Source organism: Lepisma saccharinum, chromosome 5 (genome assembly GCF_977018435.1).
Source record: "Lepisma saccharinum chromosome 5, izLepSacc3.1, whole genome shotgun sequence".
NCBI lineage: Eukaryota > Metazoa > Arthropoda > Insecta > Zygentoma > Lepismatidae > Lepisma > Lepisma saccharinum.
In genome coordinates this window covers 39762631-39783524 of record NC_139233.1, presented here as the reverse complement: position 1 = coordinate 39783524, position 20894 = coordinate 39762631, and the positions used below count along the sequence as shown (strand labels likewise).

The 20894-nt window shown below is 37.7% G+C and overlaps 2 protein-coding genes across 2 annotated transcripts in view; both read right to left on the bottom strand.

The window, feature by feature from the left end:
- The window catches only part of LOC145987779 (sodium-dependent proline transporter-like), a 106833-nt gene extending 100545 nt beyond the window's left edge, over positions 1–6288 (bottom strand). The window contains exon 1 of the mRNA XM_083122465.1: positions 6207–6288. Within this exon, the coding sequence (XP_082978591.1) occupies positions 6207–6258 (52 nt within the window). The 5' untranslated portion in view covers positions 6259–6288. The remainder of the gene's footprint in view (positions 1–6206) is intronic.
- A 2952-nt stretch (positions 6289–9240) lies between these two features.
- Positions 9241–20894, bottom strand: part of LOC145988000 (sodium- and chloride-dependent glycine transporter 1-like) — a 55066-nt gene continuing 43412 nt past the window's right edge. The window contains exons 9-12 of the mRNA XM_083122838.1: positions 18916–18931; positions 18450–18559; positions 14247–14402; positions 9241–10566 (exon numbers count right to left, since the gene is read on the bottom strand). Coding sequence (XP_082978964.1) covers positions 10417–10566; positions 14247–14402; positions 18450–18559; positions 18916–18931 — 432 coding nt within the window. The 3' untranslated portion in view covers positions 9241–10416. The remainder of the gene's footprint in view (positions 10567–14246; positions 14403–18449; positions 18560–18915; positions 18932–20894) is intronic.

Below are 20894 nucleotides of genomic sequence, written 5' to 3'. Positions count from 1 at the left end.
GGTTAGGTTAGGGTGGGTGTTGGCAGCTGTCGGTTGTTTAACTCTTCCCTCTCTCTCTCTCTCTCTCTCCAAGCCTCAAGCAAGGTTGCCAGCTTCTTGCTTTATGCACTGTAAAACAAGCCTCAAGCAAGATTGTTGGTTTTTTATTTTAGGCTAGGTTAGGTTAGGTTAGGTTAGGTTAGGTTAGGTTAGAGTAGGTTAGGTTAGAGTAGGTTAGGTTAGGTTAGAGTAGGTTAGGTTAGGTTAGGTTAGGTTAGAGTAGGTTAGGTTAGGGTGGGTGTTGGCAGCTGTCGGTTGTTTAACTCTTCCCTCTCTCTCTCTCTCCAAGCCTCAAGCAAGGTTGCCAGCTTCTTGCTTTATGCACTGTAAAACAAGCCTCAAGCAAGATTGTTGGTTTTTTATTTTAGGCTAGGTTAGACCCAAAAAAACCTTGGTGATTTTTTCGAGTAAAATATTAGCAACACTGCGAGAAAATAGAGCTCATGCCTTACAAAAACAATCTATTAAGGCGAGCCTCAAGCAAGATTGCCAGCTCCTTGCTTTAGGCCACGTTAGACCCAAAAAAAACCTTGGTGATTTTTTCGAGTAAGCAGCTGGCAACACTGCCAGAAAATGGAGCTCATGCCTTACGAGAGAAATCCATTAAGGCGAGCTCCACCGAGCTCCATTTTCGGGCGTTGAATTCTCTATTTGGGTCTACTTATAAGCATTTTCCAATTTTTGTCCACTTCTCGGTTCGTTGAAATGGAGATTTTGTAATTTAATATTTCCCCTCCTCCCATCGTTAATTCCAAACTGAATCATTCCGTTTTACACGGCGTGGACAATGAACACAGGTCTAAAACTTACGAAAATTTTCTGCCACCGGAAGGGTTTGAACCTACGGCCATCAGATTGACAGTCCTGAACGGTAAACACTACCCTACAAGCTTTCGCTCCTGAAAGTAAGTAGAAGGACCTGACCAATGTGAAATGTAGATGCAACTCTCCTCCTACATGTAATGTGCAAGCAATACTTGTTTGTAACAAAGAAAACGAAGGTAGTACGACTCGGCGAAAACATTTAATTTAGAATTGCACATGATGAAAACTTTTCATTCGATATTTGCGGAGGTATCCTTTCAATGAACTCGAGTGGGAAAAGGGGTAAAATTAGTATGTCCTGAATTGCCACAAATATAAATAGTTATTTCATTAATATTTGTCAATGTCTTTGAAGCAGTACACAATTATCGTTAGAGTATCATAATTCACGATCTTATACATGAAAATATCCCTTTGAATGTGTGTCAATTCATTTATTTGTTTACTTTTTTATAAATTCCATATGCAGAACAATGTAGCCACTATACACTACTATGACAAATAATGTTACTATGCTCTTGTTTATAATAAAAAGAGAATTAAAAAAAAGTACACCTAGTATGGAGGAACGAATGCTTTCAAGAACTCTAACCAATACACTATGCCCTTTGTTTCCCTTGAAGCAACAGTTCTTAATTATTCTGTCGCGTCAATATTATAAACGTTATCCTGCAAAAAGTAGTTCAATACTCTGATATAGCTCTGTACTTCTAGAATTACTCGATACACATGCATTTGAAATTTAACTCTGAATTTATTTCTTCGTTGTTAGTATATCTAAGCTTGTAAATATACTTTATTTGTAATTTTATAACGGTTACATGAACATCTACGAAGTAGTTCCTTATAATAATCTCCGGTTGACCAAGTTGCCAATATAAACAAATGGAATACAGATTGTCTTCGAGCTAACATTGTTAAAAAGGAGCGGATACATGTATTACTATCCCAATACTTATTCAATAAGATTTCTTGTTTGTCAGAAATTATGACTTAAACTATTGCATGTTGAGCTAGTGCCCACCTAGCCGCCTCTGACGAAATCTATCATTCTTCAGATTCTCTTTCAAATTCGACTCTGGTCACTTGTAACATGCTGGGTGCAGACACTGTGCATTGACGCACCGTGTTTTGCGATAAGAAGCGGCCTTCAATAGAGTGAGTGAGTCACTTTGAATGCGAGCAAGCTACGCTACCAAGCTTGTCTGCCTTTGAAGACCAAGTCATTTTTTTCACTGTTTCCGAACGCGATTGCTATTGTAGAAGTATATATTCTCTCAAAAGAGCACGAAAGGAAATTTGACCAATATTCTCCCGTCGTTTAAAACCAAATATTATCTATTAAACGAAAAGTTCACGATTGTCAATAAACGGTTTAACCTATCTCAGCATAGGTTCGATCCCGTGTTCAGTCTCCGGGAATATTCGGCCTGTGTATAGGGCCGGTGGCAACCCACCATCGTGAGGAAATTGGGGAGCTCCGAGTGAGTGAGCGTAATCCGGTCGCGAAGTCCTACAACGGCTGGGGGTCTGTCGGGCCGACCACCCGTCCCCCTAGTCTGGCTGCAGATCTCCACGCCCCCCTGATTGCCCCTCGTGGGAGGGAGGCCAGCAGTCGGTAGGTAAGCCTTGGCCCAATATTGGGCTGTAGCCCAATAGGATTATTATTATTTAAATAATAAAATTTAATAGAAAGATTCTCCGAAATTTCTCTCCCACTGTCTACGTCAGGCCAGTACCCAGGGAGGGGAGGGGGCATGCCCCCTCGAACCATGAAAAAATATTTAAATGTGAACCTATCAATAACTACGAAAATAACATCGTCGATTTTAGAAATGTGTAAAAATTTCAATTTTGTTCTTACATAAATGAATCCGTTTATTGCGCAAAAGTCTTCAGGCTGCAATATTGGATGGTTTTAGTTTTATAATCATTGATGCAAGGCTACCAGACGTCCGATTCAGCGATTTTGTCAGGACAGTGCGTTACTTTCAATCCCTGTCCCGACTTTTTCGAACTGCAATCGTGATGCGAGAATGTCTCTTTATTATTGCTTTTTCTTAACTCACAATTAGACATGTTCTTTATTGCAATAATAATTCCTAGTACGCAACATTTAATTTATAAATATATTATTTTCTAAACATAGAATTATCATGACTTCAATGGCGCTCGGACTATTTGAACTATTTTGTAATATCTGTCTCTCTCTCTCTCTCTCTCTCTCTCTCTCTCTCTCTCTCACTCTCTCTCTCTCTCTCTTTTATATATATATATATATATAAAAATTATAAATATGGGTCTGGCCCCTCCCTCAAAGAAATCCTGCGTATGGGCCTGGTCTATGTCAATGACAGAAATGCAAGCAATATTTGTATTTATTTTTAACCCGATTAAAGGAATGTGGAAGAATTTAAAAGAAATAAGAAAGAGCAGAACGACTGTTACTCTACTTTAAAAATTGTTGTTCTTCGAGGAAGAAAAATAAGAAATATTTACTCCAGCACCTTAACACAGTGTCCCACGAGTCTCTCTTGACTAATACTGTCAAATGTGAAGTGATTTTATGAATAAAAGTTTCCGCCTGTTTACGTCTAACGTTGCGCAGATTTGGTAGTTCGCTAACGGTGTAATTATTTCGTGTTACCTCACGCAACAGCAAATACATTTCAGAAGACTGTTCTGAACACGACACTTGCGTCAGTAAACAATCATTTCGTCTGTTGCAGTATCACAGGAAAAGAATATCGTCCTGCAATGTTCAAGCCTCTAGATATTCTCCATTAATAATGTCTAATCACAATAATAGGTTACAAGAAATAACTCGCATTCGCAATTACCAATATTCTCGTTTTTTTCATCACTTCGAAAATTATTTCTCGAAGATATCTGTTATACTACAAGAAAGCAATTCAAAATTAAAGTAAAAGTTCAACTACATGTATACCCAACGACATTTACAATATTGGAGGGACAGAATACTTAAAAATTGTTGTTTCAATCGAAGGTAAGGGCGTGGTGTAGTGGTTAGAGTTCTCGATTGGGCTGCTAGCGGTCCCAGGTTCGATCCTTCATACTAGGTGTGGAGAGCATGGTAACATTATTTGTCATAGTAGTGTATAGTGGCTACATTGTTCTGCATATGGAATGTATAAAAAAATAAAAAAATAAATGAATTGACACACATTCAAAGGGATATTTTCATGTATAAGATCGTGAATTATGATACTCTAACGATAATTGTGTACTGCTTCAAAGACATTGACAAATATTAATGAAATAACTATTTATATTTGTGGCATTCAGGACATACTAATTTTACCCCTTTTCCCACTCGAGTTCAATGAAAGGATACCTCCGCAAATATCGAATGAAAAGTTTTCATCATGTGCAATTCTAAATTAAATGTTTTCGCCGAGTCGTACTACCTTCGTTTTCTTTGTTACAAACAAGTATTGCTTGCACATTACATGTAGGAGGAGAGTTGCATCTACATTTCACATTGGTCAGGTCCTTCTACTTACTTTCAGGAGCGAAAGCTTGTAGGGTAGTGTTTACCGTTCAGGACTGTCAATCTGATGGCCGTAGGTTCAAACCCTTCCGGTGGCAGAAAATTTTCGTACGTTTTAGACCTGTGTTCATTGTCCACGCCGTGTGAAACGGAATGATTCAGTTTGGAATTAACGATGGGGGGAGGGGAAATATTAAATTACAAAATCTCCATTTCAACGAATCGAGAAGTGGACAAAAATTGGAAAATTCTTATAAATGTGAAAATTACATTCATGTTTTTAGTGGTATAATTGCAGGCAAAATAAAAGATCTTACATGGAAGATTTTACCTAGCTCTGAACTAAGCCAAAATGCATTTCGAACCGATCTAATACATTCTCCAATACATTTCAAAATGTTATTGAATGTTTCATGTCGATAATTTGACCAATGCATCAATTCTTGACGCTGAGACCATATTTTCTGCAACTACCTCTTCTCTTCAGTCCCTTCTGTTCTTCTCTTCTTCTTCTCCTCTCCCCTCCTTCTGCTCGATCTGCTTTTATCTCATATAGCCTTCCCTACTTTTCTCGTATCTTATCTCCATCCCAATCATCTCCACTCCTCGTATCTCCTCTCCTGTCTTAGATTTCCGACTCCACTGCACTCTTCTCCTCTTCTTTTCGTTCTTCTCTTTTTCTCTCCTTTACTCTACTCTCCACTCCCCTCCTCTCGTCTCCTCTTCTCTCTTCTTTGCTCCATTTTCCTCATCTCTCCTAGAATCTTTTTCCATTCTCCTCACTACATCTCCTCTCCTCGTTTATCCTCTCTTTCTTCTCTCCTCTACTTTTCCTCTCCTCCTTTCGCTCTCTCTTTCTCCTCTCCTTTGTCACCTTTCGTTTTCTCTCAACTATTTTCCTTTCTGTAGACTTATCAGCGATGAAATACTAAGAAACCTTTTTATTTTCTTTCAGAAAGAATTTTGTCACTTGCGATATAATAGTGATATTTTTCATAATTTTATACAATGTTACTTGTTTTTATTCATTTCGCGCATTTTATAAATATCTATTGTGCATGTGGCAACCCTGAAATTGATCCTAACTCTACACGCAACCCACCAACGCCTTGTGTAAATTGGGTTGCCTAGTTTAAAATGTCGTTGTCCTAAAACTTTTGAGAGACACTGTACATGCTTGTCTTTTAACTGCTACGCAGTCACGACTTGTTGACCTATTGCGCTCATTTTGATCTCAATCGGCAGCTAATGAACCAAATTTTCACACTACAACATTTGCTAGCCAATGGACGTCGCTGTTTTCCTATATAGGAATTAGTCTCACCTTCTCTGCGACAGCCTTTGTATAAATATTTTTTAAATATTGTCACTAATTTTACTTTAAAACCACATATTAAAGCGATAATAGAGGCCACCAAGGGAACCTTAAAGTTGGCTTCACATAAAGTATTATAAGTTTGTTGGAGGGAAAAATTAAATTTACCACAATAAATGACCGTATTTTCGATTAAAGGCGAACTTGCTAAAAGGATCATGTCAGGAAAGTTAAATACGTAAGTTATGCTAGAAAATGCATTTAAAATTCACGAAACAAGAGAAAAGGGAAAAACCTCAAAAATAAAGAAAAATGCAACAAAAACGGCAAAAAGCCAAAAAAAAAGGTCGAAAAATGAAAATAATAATGTTTTCTGGTTCTAACTGGAGAGAAACTGACTGATATCAGCATTGTTTCAAAGCTCGGAAAAAAATATGATTTGTCACCAACTTCCGACCGCTACTTATTATTCACACACTAGATCTTTCAGTTCACAAAATTAGTCATTTTACTTACCAAAACAATATTTCAACGTTTTCCAGACATTCTTACGGTAAATATCCATCATTACCCCTAAGAGCAGCTCACTTTGTCCACTTACACTTCACTACCTCAGCGTATAGAATCTAATGTTGGATACTACACGTCCTTGTGGACCCAAGTTCATGGTGATTGAGTTCAGCTATCGTTTCGGTTTATGAAGGCAATGGTAATCTGTGGTAATGGCATTCAATCGAGTCACGAAGGTTTCCGGTGAGAAGTTGTAAATTCTCAGCAAAACCTGTGTCCTAAGACTTTGCGATTAGAAAATAGAGCGCCTATGGGTTGAGCGGCATTATCATAACGATTACGTAAGATATTTTTTCCCCTTGGAAAACTGAAGAAATGCTAATATTTACCTAAGTTAACAGGCATGCAATCGATATTTCCCGTTCCTCGTTTTAGTGATAATGGATAATGTGGAAAACTCCCCTAGCTGACGGTATATTCTTGTTGAGTAATTTGAAACTAGAAAGAGAAATTCGCTGTTACTGAAGATTTAATTTTAGTATAGAAACATTTAATTAGCAGTTAAGCCCATCTCATGCGCCAGAAAACTGAGAATATGTGCAAGAGATAGATTTTGATAAATTAGTGAGAGTACAAGTTTTTATACATATGTACTCTCATTCCTCCCGTCTTCACTCTGGAACCCCATCGCTTTCTACCCATCCGTGATCTGGTAAGACCACTCTAAAAAGATTGTTATAGATATTTCCTAATGTTGTTAACTCTTCTGTTCACTATTACCGAGACACTCATAGTGGAATGTGAACTATGGACCACATTTCACGCATCTACCTCAAGGTGTATATAGAACACAAATACATATGCCGTTCAAAATGTCCTAGTAATTATATATACACATATACATATATACATACACATACAGGATGCTGCAAAATAGATGGATTGGTAGGCGTGGACATGTTCTGTGGCCACCTCGGTCACCCGACCTCACAATACTAGATTTCTTCTTGTGTTGTGAAATGAAGAGGCTGGTCTACGAAACCCCGGTGGAAAGTGTAGAGGACCTCGTTGCTCGAGTTACCGTCGCTGCTGGGATGATCACTGACATGCCCAACGTATTTGAGCATACCAGAGCGTCCCTGCTACGCCGATGCTGGCGGACATTTTCAACAACGTCTGTGATATGTATCGTATGTCATTTCCACAGCCAATAAAGAATACTACTTTGTGTACGTGTGTGTCATCATACACCTCTTGCACATGTTGTCTGTCCCCCCTCTTCTCTGGGGAATCCCCTTCTGCAGCCTGCTTTTCGGACACTTCCTGGCGAAATGTTCTTCATGTGCTGTGACCTACGTCATTTCCCTTTGTACCCCCATTCGATACCTGCGTTCCATGTCGGACATACGTATTCCCGGGAATCCCTCACTTCTAGTGGAGAATCCCTGCCGCATTCATTTTCGACACGCGATTTGTGCATCATTCGCTAGCCCAGGTGCGTTTTCTTTGGGGATATCGTGCCGTATCTTCTTTATGAGTACTATTTGTCGGCATATGGAGGTGTGATGTCCATTTTCACACGATTTCGGCATCCTCTAGCTCTGACACGGTGCGTCATTCGACAAAATTTCATTTACATTTTCGTCTTCATTTCACTTGGATATTCACCTCCTCCGCGTGGTAAACGGAATTTTGCACCACCCTGTATATATATATATACTATATGTATGTGCATTTGAGCAAAATCGAACGATGTATTCCACAATGGTTTATCCCACTTTAAACTGTAGGTCCAGTTCCGATTAGGCTATCTGTACATAATGTGGAATTAGAAACAAACTTAAAACTCCACAATGGAGGACGAAGAAACAACATTTTCCAAAATAATTCAAATCATTTTACTACTTTCATTTGAAAATATTGATTTTCTTCGAGTGGCCCTGTAGCCCCATCAGCTCCCCCTGCATATAATGCTAGTATTATAATATTGGCACTACTCTTTACATGATAAAAGCTACCAACATGTGTATTAATTTGGGGGGTGGGGGTAAAGGCAGCCAGGGGTGTGGTGCTGATCACATATCCCCCACCATTGGCCTTAACAAGAAAGTGTGGGGCCCTAACTCCACACCGTCTATACGTCTTCATGGCATGGTGCAAAGTACAGGGGAGGACATAACTTTCTGAAGCAGCATACCCATTGATGAGTTTGGAACAAAGATAATAAAACTAGAAATGTGGCACCTTTTGCTGGAATTTGCTAATAAGCGGTGTGAGCCAAGAAAATACAACTGACATTTCTGTAGATTCCATGAGACATTCAGGAAAAGTATCACCTGGAATCGGTGATTAACTTTCAGCTGACACACGAAGCAGTAGTATGCCAATAAATCGAGTTATTAGAGAATATGACTTCTTTTCAAGTTGTGTTATGTTGTGATGGAATTTAAGTTTTTGGGAAAGCTGAGCCAAAATGAGTAGTTTTCTTCGTTTGTGTTATTTTTTTTTTTTTTTTTTAGTTTTGAGTGAATTCTTGGAAGTTTCGCCAGGGTCACTCCCTGAACTGTTGACCTGCAGTAACTTTTCTCAGGGTCAACAGGGTTAATTTACGAAATATGGCAGCAGTGAATAAAGAACAAAGTACATAGGCATCCTTGGTTTGTATGGTGTGTCTTTCATGGCTTAAAGAAGTGAAGGTAAGGTGACTGGCCCACCACAATCCAACTACCACAAGCATGTCTGCAATACTCAATGAAAACTTGAGAAACTTCACAAATATTGGATTTTATGTAAAAATGTGTTCTCCAAACAAAAAATATACTTCAAAATATACGAAAATATGCTACATGAAATTCATGAACATAGTTTGAAACATCGTAATTCTCCGACATGTACCACTTTCACTTGTCTACATACAAAGCGAAAGTGTGTGATTACATAAAAATGCACATCATCTTCAACATATTCACTTAAATATTACGTTCACTCAAAAACTTATTTTCATCATTAAAATGAAAGTTGTGTAATTGAAGAATAAAACTTATGATTTCAAAATAATTTATTTGGATTGATTTTTCTCTAGAACAAAATACTGACAAGTGCAAGAACTGTACAAGTGGTTCATAAATATTCGTTAATTTGAAACAAATATTAATACTGTTGGCTGCATTATGTACAATAAACTTTGAAATAACAACGGACCTTTAAGAATAAAGTACTAGCGCTAATACAAAGAATGGAGAACTAGTTACGAAAAATGAACGAATATAATTGAGCCTCACACAGTCATACCACATTCATTTGAATAATTACGTATTTATTTATGCAAACATAATACTATTTTATCATTTGTTTTCCCCCAAGTTCAAATCTCCTAACTTTATCCACTTTTGTATTTAGCGCGAATCTCTAAAATTTTAACTACACTAGCAATCTTTAAAGCTTTCTGTACAGAATATTTAAATTTCATTTTTGAAAATTACAAAATTTCTTGATAAAAATCTGACCATTTTAATAAATTAGTAATTAAGTTGTAATAAATTGGTAATAGTGGTCTCTAATTAAGAATATATGCAAATCCCTTCTAAATTTAGCAACAATGAAATGCTGAAGGTAAATGTTGACAATCTTGTTTTTAACAAACGATGTGCTAAAATATGCTAACTTTGTACGTATTTATAAATTTCATTGCAAAGTTTTAAAAAATTAAGGAACATTTCAACAACAACAATGAAATATTTAAAATAATATCACACGTTACATATTGATAAAAATTAAAATTTATCTTTACGAATCCTAATCTGCCTTTAGTTGACTAAACTCGAATAAAATGATCACAGATTTACTACAATAATACATGATACATAAATTAAGATTCAACAACGCTTATATTATGCACAACCATAAATTTATTCTGTATTCTAAATATTATAGACCCTGTTGTATTGTATTATTTATATGAAACTAACATCAGACCGAAATGGTACCTAGGCAGTTAAAAATACAACACTACAATGTATAAATACCACACAGCGTGCTAGTATTTCTTCCAAGGTAAAAATATCTACTTACAAATACATAAAAAGACGAGGATTTTCACTACAATTACATATATATATAAACAATAAAATGGAAAAGGCGCACGGGAACACAATATGGCCCGTGCACTATTGCAACAGTGCCGTTAAGAGTAGCTAAAACGCTTCTCCTTCCGAGATCAGTATCTAGTGATGACGTCACCGTCGAACGCTTTGTTTTCGTAGGTCTGTCCCATGCTCTCCACTCTTGGAAATGTAGGGGATATATGCTCCTGCCTGGACGACTCAGGACCCCATGCAAGCGTAGGACGTAGCAGGTCCAGTCCTCTCTGTGGACAAAAATAATTACGGTTATACTATTTTGCTACACTACTTATATTTAAAATCCCGAAAAGTCAGAATATAAGATTAAAGCAGCAAAGATATAGCATATGATAGGCTATCTTCTTTGGAGCCTTCCCCTGTCCCTTTCCCATAGGCGGCGGCAATATCTGAAATCTAGACGTGCGAATCTACCTATAGGATAGATTTGATTGTGAATTTTGACATGCATTATAGACAGTAACGACGAATAGTCGACCTCCGTGGAGGACTGGTCTGCACAGTCCTTACAACGCCAGGGGTTCCACAATAACTTACATAAAATGGCTGCTGGCAGGCCGAGGCAGTTAGTTTTCTGCATGGTGCACCTGAGGGGGACTAGGTACATTAATGTAGTGCCATCTGTTAGCTATGTTAAATACTAATATGATTTTCTTAACGTGGGCCACCTTGGGAGCACGGGCTACCTTTGGCCAGTGGCGTAGGAACGTTTTTCATTTGGGGTATATATATATATATATATATATATATATATATATATATATATATATATATGTACGTATGTAGAAATACATTTTGGGGGTCCAACAAAGTATCGCAATAATAATAATTATACATAATAATAATAATAATTATTATATATAAAATAATAGAATATTTATTGAATAACAAAAAAAGGAGTTAGATTCAATTAACGAAAAGTGAAGTTGCTAATCAATATTTTATGGACATTATCATTAGAACTGTGCATAAATATTTGGAATCCTTCAAAGCCGTATGAGCCAATTTCCTTGCCTTCCAATAAGTTCAGCGGAAATAATCATAGATTATATATCTAATGCTAAACAATTATATTTTGATTATTTAGTTTTACCACTTGGTAAGTCTTTCGGGAGTGGGTTAAGCCCCCTTGGACCCCCCCAAATACATCCTTGATACCTAGGTATGATGTGAAGCCATGGGAAACATTCTATTTTAGAACAACACACACGAATGTCCTGTTATTTAATGCAAAATTTGCATAAATATATTATTTCTTTGTTTTTTCTTAGAATTTATGTTGTTTTTTTTAAAATAGATTTTAAAACCTGATAACAATTCTGAAACATATAAAGCTCTGGACCTCGTTCTGGGCTTATTTGGATTTAACGGAACGGAAAATCAGGAGTTAGAAATGTGAAAATTGCGAACAAATATACATCTATTCATTTTAATGCAGGTTGAGATTAAAGGGGGTGAGGATGATCTTGAGCCACCCCAACCAGGAATAATCATCTCCCACCACTGAATATAGAGGCCACATTATTGAATATATCATACTTATAGAGTTCCACTTCAGTTCAGTTCATTTTAATATTAAAGTCCCATAGCTACGCATAAAAATATCTTTAAACAATTTATGGCAGATGTGTACCACGTCAAATGTCCTTTAGAAGCCATGTATTTCGTATTTTCTCAGACATCTATAGGGTGTTGTATTAAAAAAGAGAAAACTGAGTTGAGATGGTTCCCGATCAACTCGTAAGAAGTCTAACTTTGAAATATTTATGAAAAATTTGCCAAAGCATTTATTTGTTATATATTTAGCTGTACCTAATGACACTCTTCAAGCACTGAAAGTATTATCATTACATACACAAAAAGATCCTTCAGATCTCGGAGAAAGCAAGGACAGCCATACACTGAAAAGTTTTTTTTCCAATCAATCAATCAATCTTTGGTGGACAATATGAAGAGCCGGCCAAGGCTTATTTTCGTATGGAGTGGTATTAAATGCAGATACATGCGTGTGTTTTAGGGTGACAAGTCAATTTCTAGTTTATGTGAAAAGGTAAACTTTAATTTAAACAAAAGCATGCACGTCACAGTTAAAGATTTTTGAATCTATAAAGAAAATCTAAAACACATTCCCGCCTCGCCGGCCTCCGTGGCGGAAGGGTTAGCATAGAGCGCTATGACGCCAGGTGTCCCGGGTTCCAATCCCAGCCTGGGCATGGATGTTATTTGTGAAGTCCATCAATTCCATCATATCATCACTCATTCTCATCTTCGCGATTAGCTAAAAGTGGCAGAAGTGCGAAGTAAAATAAACCAATTGTATCAATCAAACATTCCCATCTCACTCAATGACCTTGTGAATCCAATCCAAAATTTACCAATAGAACCTGCAGTGTCTCATTTATCTCGTGCATTCATCTGACTAATGAAATTTTCTTACAGTTTGACTTGAGGGTTTAATTTAAAATGGCGTTGTGTTTGTGTTGCATTCGATATCAAAATCAGATTTTAAGCAATTAATGTTCAATTATATTATTAGTAGACCTAATACATAGGTAAAAATAAGCCCCCCCTCTGATAAAATCGCAGATTGCACCCTGTTTAAATGTCTAGGAAAAACTTTATTTCACCTAGGAATGATATCCCGATCGATGAGTCTAGAATTGTCACAGCCTCATCTAGTCTCATGTGTGGTGAGGTCCTTCTCGTTCTTGTTTGTGTTTATTTTTGTTTCGGTTTCCACACTAAAGTTATTAAAACACATTCTAGATCCATTTCATGCTCAGATAGCTTAGGGACTCATTTTATAAAAAATATCTTAATACAGTTTATAGGTTGAAGTATAGTTTTCCGAACAGGCTCTTACAAAATTATTAAAAATATGGGTGAGGTACAGTAGTAGTACATTGTACCCCCCAAGTTGGTCTGTCGTGTCTCCTCTCGTTCGGTATTTAGTTTCGGAAAATTCAATTTTAAATATTCAAAAGAAAATTGGGTCAGTCATACACTCTTCAGATGAAGATTTGTATCTTATCTTCGAATCGACGCGACCATTTCTTTAGAAAAGTGTACCCCCCTTACGCAAAGGAGCATTCGTCTGCAGCGTGGTTTTCTGAGAGCAAATCTGATTTCATCGTTCCACACACATTTTAAACAATTTTCATCTCCTTAAAGATGTTTTCAAGAACATAGGTCAATGAACTAACTAGTAGCAAGCACAATGTAGTAGAATCGGTTTGAATTTCTGTGGCAAGGAAGATAATGCTTATAAGTTATAAAAAATATTCACTTTTTTATTGAGCGAATTTAAAATAGGTTCCTTTAACAGTAGCACCTTGCGTCTGCTGTCAAATTACCAAAGTGGGGGGGTACATGGGGTACAACTCGATTTACGGATTTAGGGGGTACAGTACCCCCTTCAAAAATTTGAGGGGCTACAATGTACCCCAGTACCCCCTCCCCCCGTTCCTGCGCCACTGCCTTTGGCTCACCTACCTTAGTAGTTTACATCCCTTGTGACTAATTCATAGTTTTCTTGAGCGTCATACACAGAAAGAGATTTAGGTTAACAAATTACATTCTAATTTCTATTAATATTAAGATAACTAAAATAAAGACTGTTGATTGAATTGATTTTACTTCATGATTAATATGAAATAGATGAAATCATAAACACACAGGGACAGCACACAATTCCCACAGGAGATAATACTGGCTGGGAATCCAGACGCCAGAGCCTAGTACAGCGTCATCCTTTTAAACTAAATAACTAAAGTCATTATTGATAATATAACAATCAGCTTATTGTTACATTAGGAAAAGTCACGTGACAATGCATGTGCTCAATAAAACTTCTCCAAATTTGAGATAAGGTGTCAGGTTTTAAACTAAAAAATCAAAGCTGACTTACCGAATGGTCCTTCCAAATTCTATACACAGCGAAAGCCGGAATCAGGATAACGGAGCTGGCTCCTATCAACCACCCAAGAACGTCCACCCAATAAGGAAATGCGTACGTTCCATAGTAGGCAGGAACGAAATTGTAGAATGTGAATATCAGAATCCCCTGAAACAGAAGAATGAATTTAGGAATGGCAAAACACACACACTCGCGCAAAAAAGGAGTCAAAGCTATCATCGTTAGTACAGCTTATGGCCACCACATGTCGGTAGTGTCAAATTGAAATTTAGCATGCAACTAGGAAATACCCGTTGAGCCTAAAAGAAATAGGATAAATCGAAAACTGTATGTTTTATCAGGAAGCATTTAGTACTGCTTTATAGAGAAAGTCTTCAAGTATACGACCTCCACCAGACGTCAGTCGAGCAATATGGCCACTAGCCAGGTAGAAAAGGCTTTCTAGTGCTTGTGATTTAACACCGTGTGACTACTACTTGCGGGGATACATCAAGGATCGGGTTTTTGTTCTACCCTACCTACAAGCGTTAACGATCTAAACAACGCATCAAAAAAGCTGCTGCGACTGTTGACATGTACACGCAGAGCAGGGGCGTAACCACAGGGGGCATTGCCCCCTCCACACCTTGGACGGAAAGAAATTCTAGGGGGCAAGGGGGCAAACATTGTCTGCCAAGAGCAGCTGCAGGGGGTACAAGGGGCAATTGCCCCCTGAATTTCAAATTGTATGCAATAAAAATAAATTTCCTTGCTCCCAGTCCTGCGTTTCTTACTCTTATCAAGTTCAGAGCCGTATCTGGGGTCGGGGGGATTCGGCTCAGGGTGCCGAATGATCTAAATGAAAAACGTTGTAAAAGAGGGAATGCCTTGGCGCTACTTGAAATTATTTGCGGCCTATTAAATCAATATTGTTTTAAATTTGCAAAAAAATTTAATCTAAAAATTTTCTTGCTCGCTTCGTTCGCAATTGTAATTATTTTCTGTAATGCATTGTAAATTACCAAACAGAGAAGTAAGACTTATCTTAATTGATTTTGTCTTAAATGCATAAACAATTGTTTGGAGGAAAAGGGGCGTGCACATTTATAACATTGTTGCTGTTGGTTTATTATGAGGTGGATGAATTGATTATGTAATGTAAACGTACACAATTTAGTGTTAGCATGTTGCATATGTTATTCTCCTATTTTACGTCGCTCCATGTTCCATATGTGTGAAACATGTGTTGTACATGAAAGTTATACACGTTATGTGTAAAAAGAAAGAATTATATTCATTTATGATGCATTTTCAGTCTTTCAAAAACACAGTTTGGGAACTTGTTTTCCATTATTAATGTGAAATTGAACGTTTTAAAAATATATGGATATTATTATTATTATTATTATTATTGGTATGTTTATCCTGATACTTACAGCTCCTCTCTCCTCCCAGACAAAAATTTGTGGTTGCGCCTCTGATGCTGAGACATGTTTGGGGAAACTGGACTATGGCATTGATATCAGTCGTGTTACAAAAGGGTCACAAATATAACATTTGTAACTTTGCCATGTAAACTTCAGAACATACTCTTCCAACCATGTAAGTATTTCAGTCATGTGTTTCCGTGAAACTTTGACACTTTATTTATTTTAGGTTCACCCTGCTCTTCACCTTTACCGACTCTTTTTGTTGAGGAAGCAACTTGGTACGACCATGCGCACTAGCTTATAAGTTAAATGGTTACAATTAAAATTACAGTTGATAAATAGAAGACAAATATTAAAATGGTGAGCAAGACAAAGGACTGTATGACACCTCATTTATTTATTTTTAAAATTTATTATTATTATTATTATTTTGTAAATTAACTGTGACACACTACTACTTAATCTGTATTTCTTCTCTTCCAGGAAGCAGCACGAAGAGGACTATTCTGTTGGTAAGTGGCTCTTGAAAGCATTTTTTTTTATTTCTGAACACTCTTTATCTGATTTTCATGAGGAATGCTGTGTGGTTTTTACGCACACAGCTGGAAATTGGAAAATATGTATGTAAAAGTGTACTTCTTTGTAAATGCTCTGGCCTAGGTTGCTTTTTGCTTGGTAGTCTGAGAAGCCAACGGTTGTGTAAAGGTAACAATAGCACCTTGTCCCGGTTGTTTAGGGGCGGGTCGCTTGTCGGAGGTATAAATACGGGTTCCGACTTGTTACGCTCTCATATTTCAGAATACCAGGCTCGCAGATACTTCGATACAAGGCCCGATGTAGTGAGGCCGTTTTTATTGATGCATAGAAATACACAGAGTGAGCGCCGTAGATTTAGGGACCCCTGCGTGATAAACTGTGGGGGCGAGTTAGCGCTATGCTAAATAGTGCGAGCGTAGCTCTAAGATGTACTGCACTTAATACGAGGACGGCATAGGGACCTCTGCGTGATGAACTGCGGAGGTAGGTTAGCGCTATGGTAAATAGCGTGCTCGTAGAGCAAAGTCCTGAGAAGTGCGATTCTGCGTGTTTTGGGGCAAAAGGCAACCGGGAACAGTTTATTTTGGATCTGTAAAGAAACTATGTATATACGGCGAAGGGTAGAAGTGTAAATAAATGTTGTAAATAAACAGACAAATACGTGAGACGTCATTCTTGCCAACAGAATGCCATTTCTTTTCAACAGGAATTGGTCGGTAACGAATGTTTATCTCGAGAAGAACCGAACAATTATATTGAATTGCTTTCTTAGATCCCATTTCAATTGAAAATAACATGCGATTCGAGCCTACTTGTAGCGCCATGCGGAAAAGTAAAATAATGAGGAAATTACCGCAAGATGTCAGCATTTCGATATTATTTCACCATAACTTCTATCAACATGTGCTGTCTGTCTGACAGAATTGTTCTTCTCAATTCTAATTTAAGGCAACTTAACCTTTTTTCTTTTTTTTGCTTACTAGCAAATAAAATTAAGAACCATGCTACGAATTCACCAGAAGAAGTGGAGGACGAGAATTCATAGATTTTAAGATCATTATTATTAACGTGGTTTCTAAGATTTGTCGACCTATCTAACTTACAATTTGTCAGGTAAGAAACAGTGTAATAAAGTTCATGAATTAAGTGTTGTAAATTCCCAGGAAAAAAAAGGGGAGAAGGTGGTCGTGATATGAAAAACTGGGAAGCAGGAAACTGATTTTCGAGCAGCTGACATTTTTGTTTTTATCGTCAATTCTTGAGGATACTGTAGGTCAAAATGACTTAGGATCAGTGGCGGAACAAGTAGAGGAACGAGGTACAAAACTGGGGGCAAGGACAGTTTACTTTCCCTTGTTAGATAAGGATTAGCATAGTACGAGGGCAAAAGTGGCAAAAAGTGAGGGGGCAACTGCCCCCCCCCCCATCCAACGCCGCCAGTGCTTAGGATGTATCAATGGAGAGTTTTTTTTTTAATTCTGGTCTGAAAGTAATATTGTGCATTATAGAAACTTATTGAATGGAACAATATTTTTCAGCATGTGTTCTCATTATTTTGAAAATTGTATTAAAATCATCACTGTTTTGAGAGAAGTTTGTAATGACAGCAAAGTTGTACCTTAGAACTTCCAAAACGAAAAAAAGGAAAATTTAAAATTGGATCATCCGATCACTAACGTACGCAGGGGGTACTGATGGGGCTACAGCCACTCAAAATTTTGAGAAAAACAGAATTTTAAAATGAAAGCATCAAAGTACTCAGGGGAAACGAAAGTGGTAAATTAAACTCCCTTAAAGTAACCTCGATTACTATGTTTGTATTTGAACAACTTTTAAACTAAGTGCAGCTATACTGCCCTACTTAGTGTACCGTAGAACTCATCTATAATATCCACCTTTACAATTCCAGCGCCCTCCGGAAAAAATCCTGCTAGTGCATTCCAATCAAAAGTTAGTAGCTTAGAATTGCTTGTAGCCGCCATTTTCCAATATGGCGGCTCAAAATGAACTCCGTTGCGTACAACGTTTAGTCACTAACTAGCTTTAAATAACATTCTTTTCTATGCAAAATGCACAGTTTTGACTTTAACTTTAGGACATTACTTTCCAAATCTCTGCTCAGTGAAAGAAAATGAAAACTGAAAATAATAAAAGGCACTGCAGTTGCAATTTTACCGCACTACGTATAGCTGCTATAATAAATTTAAAATGCATCATTTTACAAGAAATTTGTTGTGTAAAAACTTACCAAAAGCATCAAAGGGCATAAGACAATAAGCGTTGAGGCCCAGTAGACTTTCATGAAGAATGGAATCCATATACCCATTTCATCAATGTTTTTCATAAAACGGCGATATCCTGGAATAAACATTGAAAAGGATAGATCAGAATAGGTTGGGCAGTGGAATTTAAATAAAGTACAATTACATATTTTCAATTTTCCGGTGACTATTGGACTTGCCACTTTTGCTTAAGCAAAAAGCTCGGGTTACCAGCTAGAGTAAACTTCCAACTCTTCTAGCGCATAGAAGTTACTTAACTCATGGACACATATTTGATTCACGTCGTCGGGAAAATTGTGCATAAAGAAGCTAAAATGTGTCTAACACATTGACTTCAGTAACACACTGAAGTGCATAAACTGCTAATGATGTATGTTTGGGGAATCAAAATACAGACAGAAATAAATCCAATGGTATACCTTTCTCAGCTACTGTTCCGTGTGATGCACTAAAAATGCATTAATTAAGAAGATAAGACAAGATCATTTCAAAATACATCAAAATTACACATTTAACTGTGTCAATTGATGCGTCAAAAGTGCATCAACTTTGATGCATTTCGAGTATGTATATATGTGTGTGTGTGCAGTGGCGGCGATTGGGTTCTAAACTTGGAAGGGAGGTTAAAGACAGTTTATTTCCCTATGTAGATACGTTTAAGCATAGTACGGGGGGAGGGGCAAATGTGGCGAAAAGTGAGGGGGTAACTGCCCCCTAGTCGCCGCCACTGTGTATGTGTGTTAATTTTTGTCAACTCCTATGCACAGTATCACTTACACTGCAATAAATTTATGTTGGTTTTGTACAGATATTAAGACATCATCTCTGTCTCACAGAAGTAGAATATACTTTTGAAGCTGTGATTACTGGAAGAGAAAGAAGGAGAAAGATGGGCAAAGAGAGACAGATGGGAAAAGATAGAGACAGAGAGTGAGGTGGGAAACCAGAGAGAGAGTAAGATGTGAAACCAGAGAGAGAGTAAGATGTGAAACGAGAAAGAGAAAGAAAAAGAGAGAGAATGAAAGAGAGAGATGTGAAACGAGAGAGAGAGTAAGATGTGGAACTAGAGAGAGATTAAGATGTGGAACTAGAGAGAGATTAAGATGTGGAATTAGAGAGAGATTAAGATGTGGAACTAGAGAGAGATTAAGATGTGGAACTAGAGAGAGATTAAGATGTGGAACTAGAGAGAGATTAAGATGTGGAACTAGAGAGAGATTAAGATGTGGAACTAGAGAGAGATTAAGATGTGGAACTAGAGAGAGATTAAGATGTGGAACTAGAGAGAGATTAAGATGTGGAACTAGAGAGAGATTAAGATGTGGAACTAGAGAGAGATTAAGATGTGGAACTAGAGAGAGATTAAGATGTGGAACTAGAGAGAGATTAAGATGTGGAACTAGAGAGAGATTAAGATGTGGAACTAGAGAGAGATTAAGATGTGGAACTAGAGAGAGAAAGAGAGAGATGGAAAACGAGAGAGAGAGATATGGGAAAATGAGAGAGAGAGAGATGGGAAAATGATATATATATGGGAAAATGAGAGAGAGAGAGAGAGAGATGGGAAATGAGAGAGAGAGAGAGATATGGGAAAATGAGAAACAGAGATATGGGAAAAAGGGAGACAGAGATATGGGAAAAAGGGAGACAGAGATATGGGAAAAAGGGAGACAGAGATATGGGAAAAAGGGAGACAGAAATATGGGAAAAAGGGAGACAGAAATATGAGAAGAGAGGGACAGAGATGGGAAGAAAGGGACAGAGATGGGAAGAAAGGGACAGAGATGGGAAGAAAGGGACAGAGATGGGAAGAAAGGGACAGAGATGGGAAGAAAGGGACAGAGATGGGAAGAGAGGGACCAGAGATGGGAAGAGAGGGACAGAGATATGGGAAGAGAGGGACAGAGATATGGGAAGAGAGGGACAGAGAAATGGGAAGAGAGGGACAGAGAAATGGGAAGAGAGGGACAGAGATATGGGAAGAGAGGGACAGAGATATGGAAAGAGAGGGACAGAGATATGGAAAGAGAGGGACAGAGATATGGAAAGAGAGGGACAGAGATATGGAAAGAGAGGGACAGAGATATGGAAAGAGAGGGACAGAGATATGGGAAGAGAGGGACAGAGATATGGGAAGAGAGGGACAGAGATATGGAAAGAGAGGGACAGAGATATGGAAAGAGAGGGACAGAGATATGGAAAGAGAGGGACAGAGATATGGAAAGAGAGGGACAGAGATATGGGAAGAGAGGGACAGAGATGGGAAAAGGGAGACAGAGATGGGAAAAGGGAGACAGAGATGGGAAAAGGGAGACAGAGATGGGAAAAGGGAGACAGAGATGGGAAAAGGGAGACAGAGATGGGAAAAGGGAGACAGAGATGGGAAAAGGGAGACAGATGGGAAAAGGGAG